The 20,265-nt window shown below is 35.4% G+C and overlaps 1 protein-coding gene and 2 long non-coding RNA genes across 12 annotated transcripts in view; 1 reads left to right on the top strand and 2 right to left on the bottom strand.

Moving 5' to 3' along the window:
• LOC147838189 (uncharacterized) overlaps positions 1-18,037 on the top strand; it is a 129,220-nt gene extending 111,183 nt beyond the window's left edge. Inside the window, exons 2-6 of one of the 2 annotated variants that reach the window (XR_015523462.1) lie at positions 16,070-16,313; positions 16,639-16,704; positions 16,876-16,930; positions 17,046-17,109; positions 17,223-18,037. This is a non-coding gene — a long non-coding RNA (uncharacterized LOC147838189). The remainder of the gene's footprint in view (positions 1-16,069; positions 16,314-16,638; positions 16,705-16,875; positions 16,931-17,045; positions 17,110-17,222) is intronic. The other variant, XR_015523461.1, reaches the window with a different exon arrangement.
• The window catches only part of camkvl (CaM kinase-like vesicle-associated, like), a 111,305-nt gene continuing 91,943 nt past the window's right edge, over positions 904-20,265 (bottom strand). For 5 of the 9 annotated variants that reach the window (XM_087305715.1, XM_087305716.1, XM_087305713.1 and 2 more), the window contains exons 5-12: positions 19,902-19,976; positions 13,885-14,023; positions 8,213-8,333; positions 8,047-8,122; positions 6,414-6,550; positions 6,225-6,303; positions 6,049-6,136; positions 908-3,320 (exon numbers count right to left, since the gene is read on the bottom strand). In XM_087305715.1, coding sequence (XP_087161841.1) covers positions 2,001-3,320; positions 6,049-6,136; positions 6,225-6,303; positions 6,414-6,550; positions 8,047-8,122; positions 8,213-8,333; positions 13,885-14,023; positions 19,902-19,976 — 2,035 coding nt within the window. In that variant the 3' untranslated portion in view covers positions 908-2,000. 9 annotated transcript variants of the gene reach the window in all.
• LOC147838188 (uncharacterized) lies at positions 15,180-19,803 on the bottom strand. Its single transcript, XR_015523476.1, has 3 exons — positions 19,244-19,803; positions 18,268-18,652; positions 15,180-15,928 (listed from the first exon to the last, which is right to left on the bottom strand). It is a non-coding gene; the product is annotated as an uncharacterized LOC147838188 (long non-coding RNA).

The following is a 20,265-nucleotide window of genomic DNA, read 5'->3' as shown; positions in this document are numbered from 1 at the left end:
ATGATATATCGAATCGCAATAAAATTTAAGTCAACAACAATGATAACTCTGGACTTTTTACTCTATATTGATGTAAGAGCCAATCACAAAGCAGAAATGTGCAACATTTGGAATCTAGAAGTGTGTTGATATTCGAGATTTACAGAATTTTTGGCCACTGAAATTTACTTGGCCAAAAAAAAAAAAGTTAAGCAATTGAATGAACCCTCTCATTTTTGTGGCTCCAGTCATTGTTGGGGTACTTTTTTTAAAATCTGGAAGCATTAACAGCTGATATCAAAATATATATAGTTCAATATGAAAAATAATTATCAAGATTGCATTTTTGCCATATCCCCCAGCCCTACTTGGAGTTGTATAAAATTAAAGTAAATGGCAACCAGCACTTTCAGAGAACTAAAGGACCAGTAGCTTCTGACGATACACTGAAGTCTTACAAGGCGAAACAATTAGTCTGTGCAAGAACAGAAACATCATTATTGACTCCAATACACAACCTCTGCAAACAGTCCTAAGCACATTCACAACAGTTTTTGACTCTCAAAATCCAAGGTTTCCTTTAAAATTAATTTGAGGAATGAAGCCCCCTATATCTTGGACAACCATATCATAGAATAAATTCACAGAAAATTAAAACATTTTGGGTGAACAAATAACTTAAATTTGTGCTGCTCGAACATTCTTGTGAACTAGAAACCACAGAAAAGCATTAAAAACTAAGGATGTGAACCTAACTGCTGCAAAACTTATCTATCTTTTTTTTGTTTTACTTTTAAGCAAACTTCATCAAACTCCAAACAAGTTTATTTTGTAATATTTATAATGCTTTCAAGCTAGTAATGTAACAACTGTCAAAATGTATACCGACCCAGAAGTCACGCAAAAAAGCAAAGCCTTTGAAACAAGATGGTTTGATCTGAATTTTATTTAAATTTTCATGTAGAGAGTGCAAAAAATAACTTGGAAGAATATTCACATCACCAAAAACTATATCATATCTGAGGAGGGGGAAGCCACAGTTACATTTCACAGACATTTGCGAGGACTTTACATATAGACATTAGAGCTTAGTTACTCTAGCATATATTAACAAAAGTATTATACATTGCAAAGATATATTAATATGCATCATAAATTAAGAAAAGAGAGTAAGAGAATGAGAATCTAACAAACACATAGACGGACACATATAACTTTAAAAAAAGGGCCAGGATAGAGAATATAGATATAAAGTCTCAAAGTTATGATCAATTCTCGTTATCTGAGCTTTATCATTCTCAATCAATGAAAACCTGTCATGTCTGGAGAAGACTTATAGAAAGTGCTGTACAGTGTGAGAACAAAAGATAAGAAAGATAAATTAAATAGCCTTATTGGAAATATTATACAAGGAAAATGATTGATGAGAGTACAGAGATGCGCTGCTTCAACTTCACTATCTCAGAGCAAAAATCCAAGATGGATGAAGTGACAAAAAATGATAACACCCTCCAACGCCAGTACCTGGCGAAGAGCAAACGTGCAGCGGTTCTTCAAAACAGAGCAGGTTACCGACTTGTTTTAAGGGAACAAGTGCCATTAAAGGAGAAATGTTCAAGTTACAGTATATAAACTCTTGTATCCAAACTCTCCACAGACTCTACATTATAATTCTGAAATTATTATTTAGGAAACATAATAGCATTTGCAATGATCTGGTAGTGTAGAGCATAACCATTTACACCCATGTATAGTGGGATAACCTTATCTGTGTCCTCTAATAATACAAAATAGTGTTCCCATATATTCAACTAGCTTAGTTACTTCCTTACCTCTTTACACTTTAAAAACAAGCTTCTTATCCATCACATACAATCAATAACGAGGCTCTTTTATGTTTGAGCCCACTTGAACAGCCCATAAAGGAATACTGTACTAATGGATCCATAATCCACATCCCAAAGATTCAGTTACAAAGTGTACCTTCATTATTCTTGACTGTTCACATCCTGTTAGCATATTTACAACCCTTTTCCTGACACACTTCCCCTTGGTGACTGGCCAGACCGCTTTGTAGACTTCTGGCCATCACTGGTACTCTCTTCGGGAGCTGGATGGCTGTGACCTTGGATTTGACTGGGTGGGGAAGGTGGTGGGTATGAAGGGGGCGGAATGGTCAGGTGGGGTAAAGAAGGCATTACTGGGCGAGGGGTGGTGGGAAGGGGAGGTGGGGTCGAATGATGGTATGAGCGAGGGCGAGGTGAAGGGGAAGAGCTGGCACTCTTTGCTCTTGGTAGGGTCTCAGGATGGTCACTGATCTGCTCCAGCAATGAAGGCATGTCCCCCTCAATCTTCTCTAGCACAGCAGCCATTTGCTTCTCAATTTGTTCAATTACGCAATCCATTTGCCAGTCTGCACTGGCTGCACTTCCTGGATCGAGACCTCCATACTGCCCGACAGAGTAGGTTGGACAGTACGGACTCCCATATCCCGATGCACCATGGACCATCTCCTGCAGCTCCTGCACGAATACAGTTTGATCTTGGCCAAGACTTGAAGATCCCAATCCTGCATAAACTGACTGGATGTTTTTCACCGATTGGCTACCCTTGTCTGCTCGACCCTTCTTCAACTCTTTGCTCTTGGGATTGACCTCAGAAGGTGCCCCAACTTCTGCTGACCTCTCTGCAACTGCTTCTGGGAGTTGTGTTTGACACCAGCTACTTGCGGTCATATCGTGGACTGTTTCTTTCTTGTCTTCTGATTGAAGAGGGGGTTCATTTCCTGTTGATAGGGTAGCAGTTTTGGCTTCAGAACATGAACTATGATCCATTGAGAGATTGGCAGCAATCTTGCGTCGATTTGGAGTATCATGGAAAGGTGATTTCTTCTCAACATTGCCAAGAGTTGTAGCTTCTGGCTCCACAGGGATGCTGTTCTCACGGCTGTCTGAAGTTTTGATGGGCTGAACGGATGCTGCTTTCTGGTTTGCGCCTGTTGTTGGTTTGTCCTTTATTTCAGAAGTGCCTTCTGTAGTTTCTTTCTTGTTCAGTGGCTCCTCTGCTTGTATTTTCAAAGAGCTGTTAGATTGGCCAACAGTCTCTGTTTCTTTCTCTTCTACTTTTGTTTGTCCTGCTTCTTGATTCTCTGTGGGTCTGCTTTCGACAGACACCTCATGGGACACGCTCCCAGCAGAAACGCCACCTGAGTCTGTTTGTATCCCCTTACCATCTAATCCATCCGCTTTGACCCCTTCGGCCTGGCCTTCCACTGCCCCATCGGACGATCCTATATCAGTGGCTCGGAGACGCTGCATAAATGTGGTGACACGAATTGCTTTCTGGAAGTGAAACGAAAGAAATAAAACACTTAGTGTTTAGTTTACTTTAAGCAATGTGATGTCTTCTTTGCTATGGAGGTGAAATGCATTGTTAACACTGTAGCTGTGCTAGTCAGTTTCCCTCTCTATCTCTTCTTTCATGAGACAAGCACATTAGCGATGGATTTGGTAATTACAATTGTTTTGAGATGCATTGCAATGCTAATGTAAATGATTCTGCATTGATGTATAAAAATTGTTTATTTTTAAAAGACTTAAATAAGCCTAACATACATGTTAAAGCACAATTTACTCTCTGCCGAAATGTACACCGGGGCCAAACAGTGGAATTAAATGTTATAATTAAATAACTATTACTGGTTGTTAATTAACAGGTAATTGTACATTGTCTGTCCAGTTTTTATGTTTAGATTACCTTTCTTTATCTTTATTTTTAGCAAACCTTCAAATTAATATCGTGTTAACACTTTAGTTGGAATTCTTTAGTACCAATTCTTACTATTAACTAGTGGCATATTACCTGCCTATTATAGACTGATTTCACGCTACCGCCATTTTTAAAACCGAAATCGAGGCTGCGTTGGGAAGAAACCCGGAAGTATCATTGGGAGTTATATAGGAATGTTGTGTAGCTGGCTATATATCTTATCAGCAAAGAGAAAGTGACACAAATTTATAATTTCACCGCCTTCCAAGTGACCCGAAGGTCCGTTCTCAATGAATGGTGAAAATAAAAAGGGATGTCAGAGCTTATTTTTAGCTAAGTTAAGGGAAATGGCACTAGTTAGCTAACGTTTTCTTTCCTAAACACACGGTTTAGATGCCATTTATCAAACTCAAGTTAATGAACTGATTCTTTTACTATATTAGACTCGTCACGATACTGAATTAAAAGAAAAACCATCAACTTCCCCCTAACATTTAAGGCACTGTTGATAGCTTTCTTAAAACAGCGCTGATTTACCATTGTATTTACGTGTTCAACAGAAATGATTGTGATTGGCCGAGAAGGTCATCAGTTCACCCTCCGCTACAGAGCACAAACACAGAGGAGCGATCTGCTTGATTACTCGACTGATCTTCACGGCTGCTTCGCGCTCTAGTCTCCGTGTATCTGTGTTTGCACTGGGTGAAGAGCGGTAAACTGAGTGCAAACCAAACACAGATACACAGAGACTGCAGTGCGAAGCAGCCGTGAAGATCAGTCGAGTCATCCACGCTCAGCAGCGCTTCGATGCTAGTGAAAAATAGACGGTTTTAAAAGTACACTACCGGGACAACACTTTTACAGATAAAACGAGGGGATGCTACAGAGGACTGCAGTGTTCTATCGCTCACGGGTTACATAGGCTGAAGCAGGAAAGCGTCCCCACGGTGTTTAACAGGTGCCATGCACTGAAGCCTAGAAAGACATTTAAGCGTATCACTGAGATTGTGATGTTGTTTGATGCTAAATTGCTTTTAATTGTTTAAATTAAACTTACTGAATGATATTAAAGTGATGTTTACACCTTTTCTGCATTTTGAAAGCTCGTCAATAGCTGGAGGTTTGTAGTCCACAGCATGTTACTGCAATGTTTACAGTGCTGGTCCTATATTTCCGGGTTTTTTCCCACCGCAGCCTCGCTTTGGTTCTTTAAAATGGCGGTCGTGTAAAATAAGCGTATTAAGATATTGGCTGTTTACTACTACTTCTGAAGTAAATATTCGGCATCATGGTTTATAAATAGATAGAATGGTAGCCTAAAAAATAAAGTATGACCAATATCATTTATCATTTTGCATATAATGATTTCTTGTGTTTTAAATGCTACATTTTTACGTGAATAGGATCAGTATCAATAATGAAATAAATCCCTATTTTTAACCTATGTTTAATAAAGTTTCGCCCTTATTGTTAGCATTCCCTATCACATAATAACCTTCAGCACAATATCACCAACTGATATGCATGTGTCATTGACAGAAGCATGACATGAATCCATGAATCAGGGCCACTGCAAGTCATCCGAGGACAAATCTCAGCTTTTCTCTCTCTCTTTTTTGACAAGAACCACTCTGGTCCTTTGTGGCAAACACACACAAACACAGGGACAACTTTCATACATGTGACAATACGATGAAAAGTCTGGAAATCTGGAAATTTTATTGAGTGAATGAAGGACTAACTGGAATTCCAACTGGAAAAATCGAGGACACTGTGAGTAGAAGCCAGACGGCATATGACTGAATGCACATGGGACCAGCTGGGCAGTGATAAATTTGTTAGTTACTGGTGTGCAGATACAGGGAGGCTTAAATACAGCGAGAGTCTTTCCAACAATCAGACTTGAACTACATATTTCCTGAATGATTGCCGCTTAAAGAATGAGGCCATGTCATGAAACGCTGCAGCAGTGTGTGTTATTGTACGATTTGATATGATGTTGGAGGAAATATGAGGGCCCAAGTCAAAGATTGTTATACAGAGAAAAGAATCTCTGCCTCTAGTCTGCCCCGCGAATATCAACAGTACCTTCAACTCCTGGGTATCACATGCAAGGAAAAAGCAAACATCAATATAAAAACCGTCAGAAGCTTGATTAAACCACAGCTTAATGTGCCATTACCATCTTTACAGTATCCATTATCCTAATATTTATTTTGCTGTGTGTGCTAGAAAAGTGAGTTATTAGGGACATTTGATGAATTGTACATCGTTGTACAAATGATATTTGATTCTTCTTACCCTCCATTTGGCCTTTGCAAAGTTTTTCTCAAACTGAGCACAAACTCCTTCCTTCAAATTCTTTTCTGATGCACCATTTCCAGCAATCCTGGCCAAAAACAAAGCAAAAAATGGTTTGAGATGTTGTCTGTAGAAAGGGGCTTTGGTTTTTAGTGCATTTGTTTATAGTCTTATACCATTCATGTGTAAGTGCATCTTGTGCTGTAATTCTCAGCATTTGGTCGACCTCCATAAATCTGCAGACTAGTTCTTTCGCTGAAGGACACAAAGGAGATGAAGCAATGTTTTAATGCATTAGAAATGTAAAACACATTTGAGATATTACTAGTTTTAAACAGGGACTTCTCAGACGGCCATTGTCATACCAGCAGGAGAAATGTCATCCCAGTATGGCGAGTCAAACTCAAACTCTCCACCAACAATGCGGCAGAAGATGATCCGGTTGTGCATGTCAGTGTTTTCCTCCTCAGTTTCATCATAAAATGGAGGGTTTCCAGACAACCTACAAATATAATTTGCATTAAATTTGCATCACCTTCAAGATCATGAATATGTATTGACTTATATAAATGCTGTAGATTTATTGCAATTTAATTTAGAGCAAAAAATAAAGATTTAATTTTTTGTGCCAATATAAGATTGTATATTGCATGTGGCCACTTTATTAGGTACATCTGTCCAATTGCTTGTTAACGCAAATTTTGAATCAGCCAATCACATGGCAGCAACTCAATGCATTTAGGCATGGTCAAGATGATCTGCTACAGTTCAAACCGAGCATCAGAATGGGGAAGAAAGGTGGTTTAAGTGACTTTAAATGTGGAAAGGTTGTTGGTGCCAGACAGGCTGGACTGAGTATTTCAGAAACTGCTTCTACTGGGATTTTCACGCACAACCATCCCTACAGTTTACAGAGAATGGTTCGGAAAAGAGAAAATACAAAGTGAGCGGCAGTTCTGCGGGCGCAAATGCCTTGTTGATGCCAGAGGTCGGAGGAGAATGTCAAGAAGCGCGAATCATCTCAAACTGGTTTCTTGAACATGACAATGAGTTCACTGTATTCAAGAGCCCTACACAGTCACTTAATCCAATAGAGCACCTTTGGGATGTGGTGGAACGGGAGATTCCCATCATGGATGTGCAGCCAACAAATCTGCAGCATCTACTTGATGCTATCATGTCAATATGGAGCAAAATGTCTGAGGAATATTTCCAGTACCTTGCTGAATCTATGCCATAAAGGATTAAGGCAGTTCTAGGCAAAAAGGCAAAAGGAGGTCCAACCTCGTACTAGCAAGGTGAACCTAATAAAGTGGCCGGTGAGTGTGTGTGCATATGTATAAATGGCTGTGTATTTAGCTACCATCACTCTAAATGTTTTAAATGTAACAGTTGTCAGAGCCGAAAAATAATATTACAAATATAGGTATAAAACAAAAGGTAAACTTTAAAAATTGGTAACATGCACCTCGTACATTTAAAAGCTTTTTCTACCTATTATAAACTTAAACAGCAATTTAACCCATACAAAAGTAATTTACTGACAAAAATGGTTGTTTTAAATAATTTTTGAAAAAGTTGACATTGCCCAGTTAATTTAAATATAGCTAAAATTGATGCTTGCTGGTTTTTCAACTGATTAAATGGTCAGGAACAGCTACAAAGCTGGCAACACTGGTATTTAAATTGATTGAGTAATATTAAATAATATTTTCAAAATGATTGACCAGTCAACATAGGTGTTATAATGCAATTCACTAAAGACAAACTTTATTGTAAACATCAAGCCTAAACAGATTTATTTAAAGTGGAGCTAAATGTAGTGTCATGTAGAAATAATACTTCACAGATATGCATGAATGGCTCGGCTCTCTCATGTCAAACATATCCAAATGTGTGTGTGTGCTTTGCATGCTTTGCTTGCTTGACATTAACAGTGTTCACTTCACAGATAATGAATCCCTGACAAAAGCAACTGAATCTCAACATCAAACTTACAGTATGTACATAATGACCCCCACTGCCCAACAATCAACTGGTCTTCCATAGCGATGACGTGCCACCACTTCAGGGGCTGACGGCAAATATGAGAAACAGATGTGAAGGTTACTCTTTCACACACTCAGAATAAAGGAGAAATAACGATCATGTGATGAATAAATACCTAGATACTCGGGTGTACCACAGGGTTCGGTGATCGAACCGTTCTCAAACCTGGATAGGTAGAAATCCCGCAACACAACTTTGTTGTGGTTACTTTCTCTGTAGTACATCAAATTCTCCAGCTGAAATGGCAGAAAGAGAGCGAGATCAATAAATAATGATGGGATGAAAGACATGGCACGAGGCCAAAGTATGAAAGAATACAGTAAGAGGTCACTGTGGCCCAAATAATGCTGATATTCCTTTTTTAGAGAGAGCAGACAGGACACAACGTTCACTCACACTCAATGTGAATAATGAGTTCTGTCCTAAATATAATTCAGTAAAAACAAAGCTGACCTACTATACTTACAACATATGAATCTCAGTCTGGGATATTTCAAGCACAAGCCTTAAGGGATGGTTAACAGAGAAATACAAACTCTGTCATAATTAACTCATGCTCTACTTGTTCCAAACCTCTTTGAGTTTGTTTCTTCTTTTGAACACAAAGGAAGAAATTCTGAAGAATGTTGGAAACCTGTAACCATTGAAATTCTTAGTTTATTATTTTTATTTTATGAATGGCTACTAATTTCCAACATTTAAAAATAAACTCCTAAAGGAACCAAAATAATGGTTAGTACTTTTCATTTTTTGTCTGAACTATCTTTTTAAAAGGCAATACATCAAAGCTTCACCCAGGAGGCAACAAAGAATTATGCGTGATTAACAAGAATGAGCTTTGAGCAACAAAGAGTGTCTGCCGCTAATATCCTGCACAGCGTGTTGCTGCCATGCACTAGAGGGCACTGCAAACACGTGTTGTCTCCTGACAAACAGCTTCATAACCTTAATGACTTTAGTATGAAGCATTAGATCCACAGGAGGCGGCAATACTGTTTGCTCCTTTTATATTTGTTTGGAACAATAATGACACCCACAGGGAGCACCTGTAATATTACAGTTGTACAGTGTTATGAGTCAAAGAGGACAAGGCGTTTGATTAATATAACTGATTTTCATTTAATACACCACAGCAGACACATGCATGCAGCACATTATGTTGTTCTATTCCTTTATTGTATAATTTATCTGTTGTGCATGTGTAATATCTATGAATTTACACACGTAATTTCCTACAAAAGATTAATTTAACAGATTAAAATTAGCTATCATAGTTCAGATATTTCTCTTATAAACATGTATTTCAAATTTTAAAATATTAGAGTAATGCAAAGAAAGAAAACAAGGCTTTAATAAATTGTTGTGTTGTGTCATTTCATGGAGATGCTGCTTTTGCATAATTAAAACAGTGAAATGGTTTGCTTTATTTATTCTTGAACTTGGTTCAGGTCTCTCTTCGTGATTTTCTGTATTCTCAGAATCTGACTCAGCCTTGAGAATCATTATTAACAGTTTGTGCTTAAAACTGCTTTAGAAGCTTTATAAACTGAACATTTTTAATAATATCTGTGATATTATTTTCACTTAAGCCTATCACAACACACTGTGAGTCAGCTGCTGGCCAATCATTCGTAGGAACTGGTTCAAAACATGTCACAGAGACAAAACCGATATGCTTTAAAGGTTACATTAACTAAACATTTTTCGTCAAATAAACTTTTTTTTTTTTTTAAAGTGATGGAAAAATTTGACATTAAAAAATGTTAAGTGTGAAAATGTCCTTACCATGACATCTCTTTTCCCAGATTAATTTTTTTGGCAGTTTAGTTTGATGTTGAGCAGGCTGCGATGTCAATTTATCAGTGCTATGAATTAAATATTGTGTGTGTGTGTGTGTGTGCTAGATAGGCTCTAGCGCAATAGCAGTACATTGTAAAAAATAAACGTTATTTTACAGGTAATTGTCTGTATTTTTTTTTTTTTTTACAGAATTATCTAGTTTTTTTTATATCCAGTGAAATGCCTGTTGTTTTACAGATATATTCTGTAAGAAAAAATTCGAACATTAAATTTACAGTTATTGCTTGTAATTTGGTATTACGTTATTTTTCTGCTTTTTAAAGGAAATGTCATGTATTTTTTGAGAGAAACACGTAATTTTATGCTAATATTTACAGATTACTCCTGCAAAAATTAGGAAACAAAAATTCTGTCAAATTGTTTTTAGTGAAGATAGTAAACATATGAAGATTAACATAAGGTTAATAAGGTAAAATAATAGCTTATTGTTTGTAGGCTGCATATAATGTATGCACTGTAAACTATAAAATGTTTATTTTACTACTCTAATGTTGCTATGCGAACTGTGATGATCACTAGTAATCTAGCGGATGCGGGTCGCTGGAAAACTACACACGTTACTTTAACAAACTACAACTCCCAGCGTGCACCTCGCACACTCAGGTTCCTAATTCTGGGTGCTTTCACACCTACACTTTTGTTTCGGAACGTATCTCGTTTGCCCAGTTAGCGCGGTTCGTTTGGCATATGTGAACAGGGCAATCGCGCTCTGTTCCGCGCCAAAGTAATCGCTCCAAGACCGCTTGAATGAGGTGGTCTCGGCTCGATTGCGCGCGCACCCTGTCAATCACCACCAAACCACTACCTCTCCTGTAAGCTAAGCGGGACGCTGCAAAATAAACCCTGACACTCTGACCAATGTAAGGAGAGTTTACTCCCACATGACTTGTTTTAGCTCTTTTGGTCCGATTAGAAACTTTGCAGTGTGAAAGCGAACCGCTCCAAGAGCAAAGAGCAACAATGTAACAATTGTAATCTCTGTTTCGGAACAACTGAATCGATTCACAGGTGTGAAAGCACCCTAATTCTAACTGATTACATGCACACAGCCAGAATATCATTATGGACTGATTTCAAGAACTATAAACTCAGCACACACAGACACATCGTTTCTGAGTCTTAAACTGTTTAGTGTTTGACTCCTTTATTTTGTTTGCCGCCTTTACGCTTGGGATTATCGGTGCACCTGTTCGTTCCTGTTTCAACCTTTAATTGCAAGATGATTCTGTTAATAAACTGCTATTTGATCCTCAACTTTGTTGTGCAGGTGTCCTCACATGACATTAACATTGTTTTTGTTGTTAAACAATGACCAAATGTGTTATTTTTAAAATAAACACAAATTTATAAAAAAATGAGATAGAAAACAGTTTTGTATTTTCTCAAGAAAATAGTTTTGGAGTTTAACCTACATATCCTTAAAATATTTGTTAAACTATATTATAGTTTATAGTTACATTTACAGTGTTTTATGACAACAGCAATTATTTGTACCTAAGCTTTTTTTCAATCATTCTTTAAATTGTTATTTTTCCCCCAGTTTTAAAGGTATGTTAAAAGTGAAAAAATTTCATGGAATATTAAGAGATTTCATGCATAATTACACAAATTAATGTGTATAATTATGCTAATAACCTGCACAATTACAGTAATTATCCTTATAGTCACATAAATTTATCTGTATAATTAAAGTAATAGCCTGTATAATTGCAGTAATAATCATTATAATCACATTAATTATCTGTATAATTACATTGATAAATTATATATTTACAGTAATAATTTGTAAAATGACAGTAATAATCTGTGTAATTTCAGTAATAATTAGTAAAATGGCAGTAATAACCTGTTCAGTTACAGTTAAAATCACAAGAATTGATATAGTAATTTTCTGCAGCCCCAGCTGCCAGAAAATTGCTGTTTTTTTTTTTTACAGTGTATAACATTATTTAAGTATAATAACCAAAATATTGTGCATTTAGGAAACACTCTTTCCTCTCTATATGCATTTTTTTTTATAAATACCCCATGTTACAAGGTCCCAATGTGATAACAAATAATAAATCTACAAAAGTTGAATAGACATCATCCTTTTGAAAAGTTCATTATATTGTATAACTGTGGATTAATGTATAGGCTACACTTGACAGCTATACTGCTCATCCTACCCACACCTTATCTTTTTTCCTGATTTTGATTGTAACGTAATAACATGCATCTTTTGTAAAGCTGTTTTTTTTAACAATTATTATTGTGAAGTCCATTATACAATAACCTTGAATTGAATTTGTAAAAACACAAGATGTGCTTTCTGCCATCTCTGTCTCCTTGAACTTGTTGAGCATGTCACAGAAATAAGCTTGTGTTCTACTCACTGACAGAATTTCACACAGAGAGGATAATTGTACCATTTTCAAAATGTGCACTTTAAAACTTAGTTAAAGTGAAAGTATCAGGCTTACAAAGTGCAACTGTTATGTAGATTAATGGCTACAACCCATAAAATGTTTTCCATTTTTAGATGAAAACAGTGCAGTGTAAACTGCAGTAATATGTGAAACATAATACATTTTTAAAGCACTAAAGCCTGCTAACCTATTGTAGTACACAATAAACAAAATAATGGCCTTTTAAAATGGCATCATATCACCTCTTTAACATGGAAGAACAGCTTTATATTCACTCATTCGAATCTTTCTTTATATAAAAAAGGTAACATTACAAACAGCTGTGATGCACTCCTTATACCATCCCCGGCCACTTTATTAGGTACACCTATCCAACTGCTCATTAACGGAAATTTCTAATCAGCCAATCACATGGCAGTACCTCAATGCATGTACACATGGTCAAGACGATCTGCTGCAGTTCAAACTGAGCATTAGAATGGGGAAGAAAGGTGATTGAAGTTACTTTGAATGTGGCATGGTAGTTAGTGCCAGACATGCTTGTCTGAGTATTTCAGAAACTGTTGATCTACTGGGATTTTCATGCACAACCATCTCTAAGGTTTATAGAGAATGGTCTAAAAAAGAGAAAATATCCAGTGAGTGGCAGTTCGGTGGGTGCAAATGTTGATGTTGTTGATGCCAGAAGTCAGAAGTGAATGGTCAGACTGGTTTGAGCTGATAGAAAGGCAACAGTAACTCAAATAACCACTCATTACAACCGAGATATGCAGAAAAGCATCTCTGAACACACAACAGGTTCAACCTTGAGGCGGATGGGTTTCAGCAGCAGAAGACCACACCAGTTGCCATGCCTGTCAGTTAAGAACAGGAAACTGAGGCTACAATTCACACAGGCTCACAAAAATTGGACAATAGAAGATTGGAGAAATGTTGCCTGTTCTGATGAGTCTTGATTTCTGCTGTAACATTAAGATGGTAGGGTCAGAATTTGGCATCAACAACACAAAAGCATGGATCTATCCTGCCTTGTTCAGGCTTCTTGTGATGGTGGTGTAATCGTGTAGGGGACCCATTAGTACCAACTGAGCATCGTGTCAATGCCACAGCCTACCTGAGTATTATTGTTGATCATGTCCATTCCTTTATGACAACAGTGTACCCATCTTCTGACAGCTACTTTCAGCAGAATAACGCATGTCATAAAGTGCAAATCATCTCGGACTGGTTTCTTGAACTGGTTACACTATATGGCCTCCACAGTCACTAGAGCTCAATCCAATAAAGCACCTTTGGGATGTGGAGCCAACAAATCTGCAGCAACTGCGTGATTCTATCATATCAGTATGGAACAAAATCTCGGAGAAATATTTCCAGTACCTTGATGAATCTATGCCACGAAGAAGGCAAAACGGTTTTAACCCGGTACTAGTATGGTGTTCCCAATAAAGTGGCCGGTGAGTGTAATGCAATGTGCTTTTCTATTAATTAATAATGTCAAATTATGATTGCAACCAACCTTTAAATTCCTGTGGACTATATTGAGGGAGTGAAGGTACGCCACAGCTTCTAGGACCTGTCGGATCACATTGGCCGCATCTCTCTCTGTGTAGTTACCCTGGTCTAAGATCCAGTCAAACACATCTCCACCTGTGGCCCTGTGATAAACACACAGTCAAAAAGGGGAGATTTGGATATATTTGTAAAGTTAATCCCTGTTTACTCTTTATGTAATAGGAAGTAAGGTTGCTTAAATTTAATACATAAGTCATGGAGGGATTATGCCTTGGGCCAATAGATTCAATGCCCAAGGGTCTCTGAATAATGCTGGCCTTGGGCTGAGAGATGGCCTGACAGCTGGAAAAAAATACTGACAGCTGGAAAAACTCTGCTATTGTGAATCTAATATAGACAGATGAACAGCCATGTTTTAATATATACTTAGTGAATAAAAACATTACGTTATGAAAATTAAATTGAAGTGGGATGCCCCTGAGCATCACAAACTGACCAAAATCTGTTGTTGTGGTTCGTAATGAAATAATTAGCAACTGCTGAGGGATAGTAAGTATCTCAGTGCTATAACTGAAGGATTCTGGTTAACTGTTACATAAAAACATGCTCAAATGTGCATTACATTACATTGAAAGTTCAATAAATATAATATTGTTTATAAATATATTCAATATAATTAAAAGAAAATCTTTAAGACTTTACAACAAGGTCCCATTAACATTAGTTATTGTACAATCTACATTAACTATAACAATGATCAATAAAATAGGTTACAATACAATAAATTTACAGTAAGATTTTTTATAAAGATTAAAGTTATAAATGTAAGTTAATTGAAACAAATCTAGAGCCAATAAATAATATTATTCGACAAAAGTTTTAATTTTAATTAAATTAAATTGTATTATTAAATTTCATTTGTGTTTTAATAAGTGTATTAATTGCATAATTTAGTGCTATTAACTGAAATTGATTTAGGCGATCCAATTTAGCTTCTCCTGAAAATATTCCTTTACATTGATGTAAATATTTGTTCATTAGAGGTTTGTGTGCATATTTTACATTAATAACACTTTGGAAATAGATCAATAAGATTTAAAAAATTAAGTCATTTATTTTAAGTTATTTTGGATAAAAGTTGACATTTTTACAACTCTACACGGTAAAAAGTGATTAGTTGGCTTTACTTTAAAAAGTGAGCAAACTTGTTGCCTTAAAATTAAGAATTAAAATAATTTACTTGTTATGCTTAAGTTAAGTCAACTTAACAGTTCCAAGTTCTAACTCTTTTTTTTTTATAGTAGTCAGCGTGTCCCTTTTAAGGATTCAGTTGAACTCACTTTTTAAAGTAAAGTAACTAATTGCATTTTACAGTGTAGATTCTGTTCCATGAAAAGTAATTTCACAAATGTTTCTATTTATTTTTTCTAAACACATTAGCATTTGCATCATAATTAAAATCATGCTAAACTTTCATCCAAATATGTAACTGTTTATGAGTAAAAGCACAATGATTTTTTTCCACATGTTAACAGTAAAGCTGTTTGTTTGTGAAGAAAAATTATCTTGTGATATAGCGTTTACCACCAATGACATTTGATGTCCTTCAAACAATTAAGATACTTCAGTAGCACTTTACAACAACAGAACATGAATAATGATGTATTAATATGTGAACTAAACATTACTTTATCATGAGCTATTGATGAGTTAAGGTGCAGTTCATGTGTGAATAACGGCTACCTCTTAAGGCCCAAGGTGTTTTTTCCATGCAGTTTTTTGTTCTCTTTACAATTTGGGCTTATTGGAACCTAATAAGAATTTAAACCTAAGTATCATCTTTAGATGAGATTAGATTCAACTTTATTTTCATTACACATGTACATGTGAAATCTTTAAATGATGTAGTTTTAGAGAAAAATTATGTCCATATATGTGGACTCATGGTCCAAATTTACATAAAAAACAGTTTTTCCTGACTGTTTTGTAATGCATATTTGACAAAGATTTTTTTTGAACATGTTTTGGCTATCAAATTTTTGCCCACACTCAAAAAATGAATTTTGGCTTTTGTTGGTCCAAAGAATATAACTATGTTTAAATTAAACAATTTGCTTATGTTTGTGTACTAAAAATAAAAGTGTTGTGTTGGAAAAAATTAGAAAAAGTAAGTTTTCATATTTAAACAGCTAGCTTAATTAACATGAATGAAAGGGAGTTGTGTTGCTTCTGCAGTACTGCATTTTGGTCAATAGGTGAAGTAATATCTGCACATGCGCAGTTTCAAAACAACACAGGAAGTAAGAAGATTCAAACCACAACGATCACTCTCAGCTCTTTTAGATTGGCGCCATAATATGGGAATCAAAAGATGAAGATTACAGTACAAATTGAGAACGTGCACACAAAACTTTCCCCAATATGGACACACAGGTGAGATTTATTTTACTTTGTATGTATTTATACTGAGGCTGTGACAACATTTGAATCATTAATGAACTTCCTTGTAATATTATGTTGTGTTTGTGTATAGTATTGTTATGAAATTGTCATGTTTCCTGTGTCTTTTTTCACATTAAAGGCAGATAAATTTCTAGTTTTTTTTGCATTCCTGTGAAATTTTATACTTGGTATATATTAACCCCAAAATAGAGTTGCAAACGTTGATAGTAAGAAATAGTCTAATTTTAAATAAGTGTCAAGCAGTTTGTCAAGTTTTAATGCCAGTTTTGATAACTTACATAATATTAATTAAAAGGTGGTGTTGGCACAAGCATATGTGACACTTAAATAGGATGACATCTAGCATGATGACATATTTAATGTAAGCTTATTTGTTTGGTCATCTAACACATTTAAACTTTTAAGTTTAGTAGTTTGCAGTTTTTTTTCATTTTTATTATTATAAATATATTATTCTAAATGCTATATATTTATATTATTATATTTTATTATTACAAATCTTTTCTCACTCGCATCTTTTTTTCTCCCTCAGGTTTACAGCTCAGCCTCTGTCCCATATATGGTTGAGGAGACTGTGGATAATCCAGGTACCATGCCTTTAGATGCCTAGACACACATTAAAATGATGTACAGTAAACATTACTAGTAATTTTAACTACTAATTATTTAGTAAATTACTAATTGTCATTTCATGTCGTTTAGAACATCACCAGTGGAAAAAAAAAGGTGTGAATGCATCCTTAAAGCCCTTGTGAGGGAGTACACGGTAAGCTATTTACTTTTTTTTTTTTTTTTTACATTTTGCATTTTCCTCTAAAACCAATTCCTCCATTCACCTTTGATCTGTAAACGTTTTATTTTTTTACTTAACATTTTTAGGATGCTGGACATGATGAAGCACGAACCTTGATGTGCAACACCACCTTATGAATCTACAGTAGTTACATTAACATTTAGAAGACTCTTTTGTCCAAAGTGACTTACAATTGAGGAGACATTCAGCAAATCAACAAGAAGAGGCATTACACCCAAGATGTGCTAATTATACAAAAAATTTTAAGAATTAAGAATGCTTCTACATGTGGTTTGTCAAGCCCACTCACCTGTGTGAAGCAGACTTCATGCACAATGTTTTTTGTGTTTGTTTTTTTTAGATATAGGAAGTGGTTGTAAGAAAGTGTCTGGTGCAAATGTGCAGAAATGGTACCCAGAGAGATGAATGTGTCTAGCTATTACGTTCTGTGATGGTTGGTCTAATTTATGGTGTAATGCTAATCGTGTTACTTTGCTTTAAAGTGGTAATCTTTCTTTGAGCAACTGAAGTGTTATCTGCTTTTTCAGTGTACAGCATAGTTTACAAAAGAAGACTTAATTTTTCTAAGTATATTTTTGTAACTCATTTAATGGCAGAATATTATTTTTTAAATGTTTTTTGTAATATATGAAAAGTAATTTGAAAACTGTATTTTATGATGTTTTTGTAAGCTTATTTTTGTAAATCATTTATTGATTTTAATGTACTTAATACTTGTATTACTATTATTTTAATAGTATATTGAACATACAGTATTTTAACTTATTGTAACAAGTGAACATACAGATAAAGACAATATTTGGATTTTGATAATCATTTTATTGCTGGACAATTTGTAAAACTGTAAAAATGCTATTGAATAAACTCAATGAAACGGAAACTGTTTTTTTTCATTTGGTTAAACATAACAATATAAATTTTAGAATAATTGAACTTAAATAACTACATTGATTAAAGCTAAATTATGAATGTTACATTGATTGAACTAAACAACATTACATTACCTTTATGTAACTAACTTAAGTTCACTAAAATAAATATTCTTTCTTAAAGGTAACTTAACTCAGTTACGTGGAACCAGTGGACAAAAAAAAGTTAATTAACGCCAACATATGATTTTTTTGAGTGCATTTTGGACAGCGAAAAATAGTGTTTGGGACATTTCATATGCTGCAAAATAGTTGCAGGATGACACTGTATGTCTGTAACAAAATATAAAACAAAGTATTTTAAATAGCCACTTAAGAGCTAAAATGTGCTGTCCACGTAGGTGGCCACTAAGCCCTAGGAGGTTAATTACTTGATAGTACATGTTGTTAATGTATGTATTAATTAACATTTAATTTTAAGCTATATGTCACCAACATGAACTCATGAGCTGTTAATGTATCATTAAGTCATGACTTTACTTGGAGCGGCACATCACTATAGCTACTCATGAACTCCAGTGTTTAAACTGTTCATGTTGATGTTGACAGAACACTTTTCGGTAACACTTTAGTTTAGGTCACAATTTATGCTATTACTGGCTTAATAACTGCCTATTATTTACCCATTAACCATTCATTAGTAGTTATAAAGTATGATCTTATGATGAACCCAACTCAAACCTTACTATTAATAAACAGCTAATTAGTGCTTTATTAAGCTAGTAGTGTTAGTTAATGGTTTGTTAAGATCATGAATTGTGACCTAAACTAAAGTGTTACCAAAGAGCTTAGAATGACCAAGAGGCAACTCTCAATAGAACGTTCCATTGGAACAGCAGCGCCCAGCAACAGCCCCGGATTCCGTCATTTTGTAGTGAAAGTGATCGGAAGTCCACTGGATCTGATTGCTGTGGCGATGGAAAGCAGCTGCTTTGTTTATTTATTTATTTAAAAAGCGCATTTAATCTGAGCTACAACCTGAAAGATGACAATACAACACTTACTATCACAATCATCAGCACTTTTAATAGTTTATTTTACAGACTTATAGTATGCTGTTGTTATATTGGAATTTTCATTCCAAAATGGCCGCCGCGCCATCTAGTGGCACTAGAGTGTCGCCTCTTGGTGATTCTATGCTCTTTGGTGTTACCCACTTTTCTATTGTTATTCAGTGTAAAGACACTAGACAGACATGCATAAAGAGAATATGAGTAGTTAAGAATGGTGCACCTCTAAGTAAAGTCATGATATAATTTTACATTAACATATCATGAGTTTATGATGGTTAAATTAATGATAAACTGACAATTATTACATAAATTCACAAATAGTCATATACAAGGAAGTAATTATGGTAGCCGTTATTCACAAATGAACTCGTGACTCGTGGTTAGTTTAATTTACATATTGACACATCATTATTCATATACTCTTACTGTAAAGTGTTACCAATATTTAATTTGCGATACACTAGATTTGCAACCTAGCATCCTGCAAGCTACATATAGGATCTTTTCAGATCTAAATCGAAATTTAAATTACTAAAATATTCAGAAATTATATTTTCTATAAGAACCACTCATTACTGTAATCCTAATAGCTCTATTAGCATGACAAAGTCACTCATGCTAAATCAGATGACAGGGTTTTAATAGATTTGTAGCTGGTTGTGGATATTTGCATGAGGAGCAGAGACAGAAGAAGTGCATTTCCCAAAGTGATGTTCTGATGTAGAAAGATGTGTCCTTGGCCTACTGAATGACACTGGGAAAGGGAACATGACTGATCACGGAAAGCGCAGGTCAGACTCACAGCTCTTGTATGATGAAGAACTCTTTTCTGGTCTCGAATGCATCAATCAGCTGCAAGATGTTTGGATGTTTGACCCTGGAAGAACCACATCACAGCAAACAAGCTGAATAGTTTCTTTATCTCACATTAAAAGTACTTAAAGAAAAGTGAGAGAGCGAGAGAGAGGACAGAAATAATAGCACACTGTGATCCATAAAATGTAATTCAACAGTTTACTGGCACTTTGAGAGTCAAACATAATATATACAGGCAAATAGATAAGTAAATACAATAAGTACCTCTGGCTCCTGAAGATACATCGAAGTCTTACAAAAAGACAGCATTGTGTTTAATTACCAAGTAATTAAAGTATTTTTATGTCACT

Source organism: Danio rerio, chromosome 23, assembly GCF_052040795.2.
Source record: "Danio rerio strain M-AB ecotype USA chromosome 23, GRCz13ab, whole genome shotgun sequence".
NCBI classification, from domain to species: domain Eukaryota; kingdom Metazoa; phylum Chordata; class Actinopteri; order Cypriniformes; family Danionidae; genus Danio; species Danio rerio.
The sequence above is the reverse complement of the archived record's forward strand: the minus strand, read 5'-3'. Positions and strand labels throughout refer to the sequence as shown.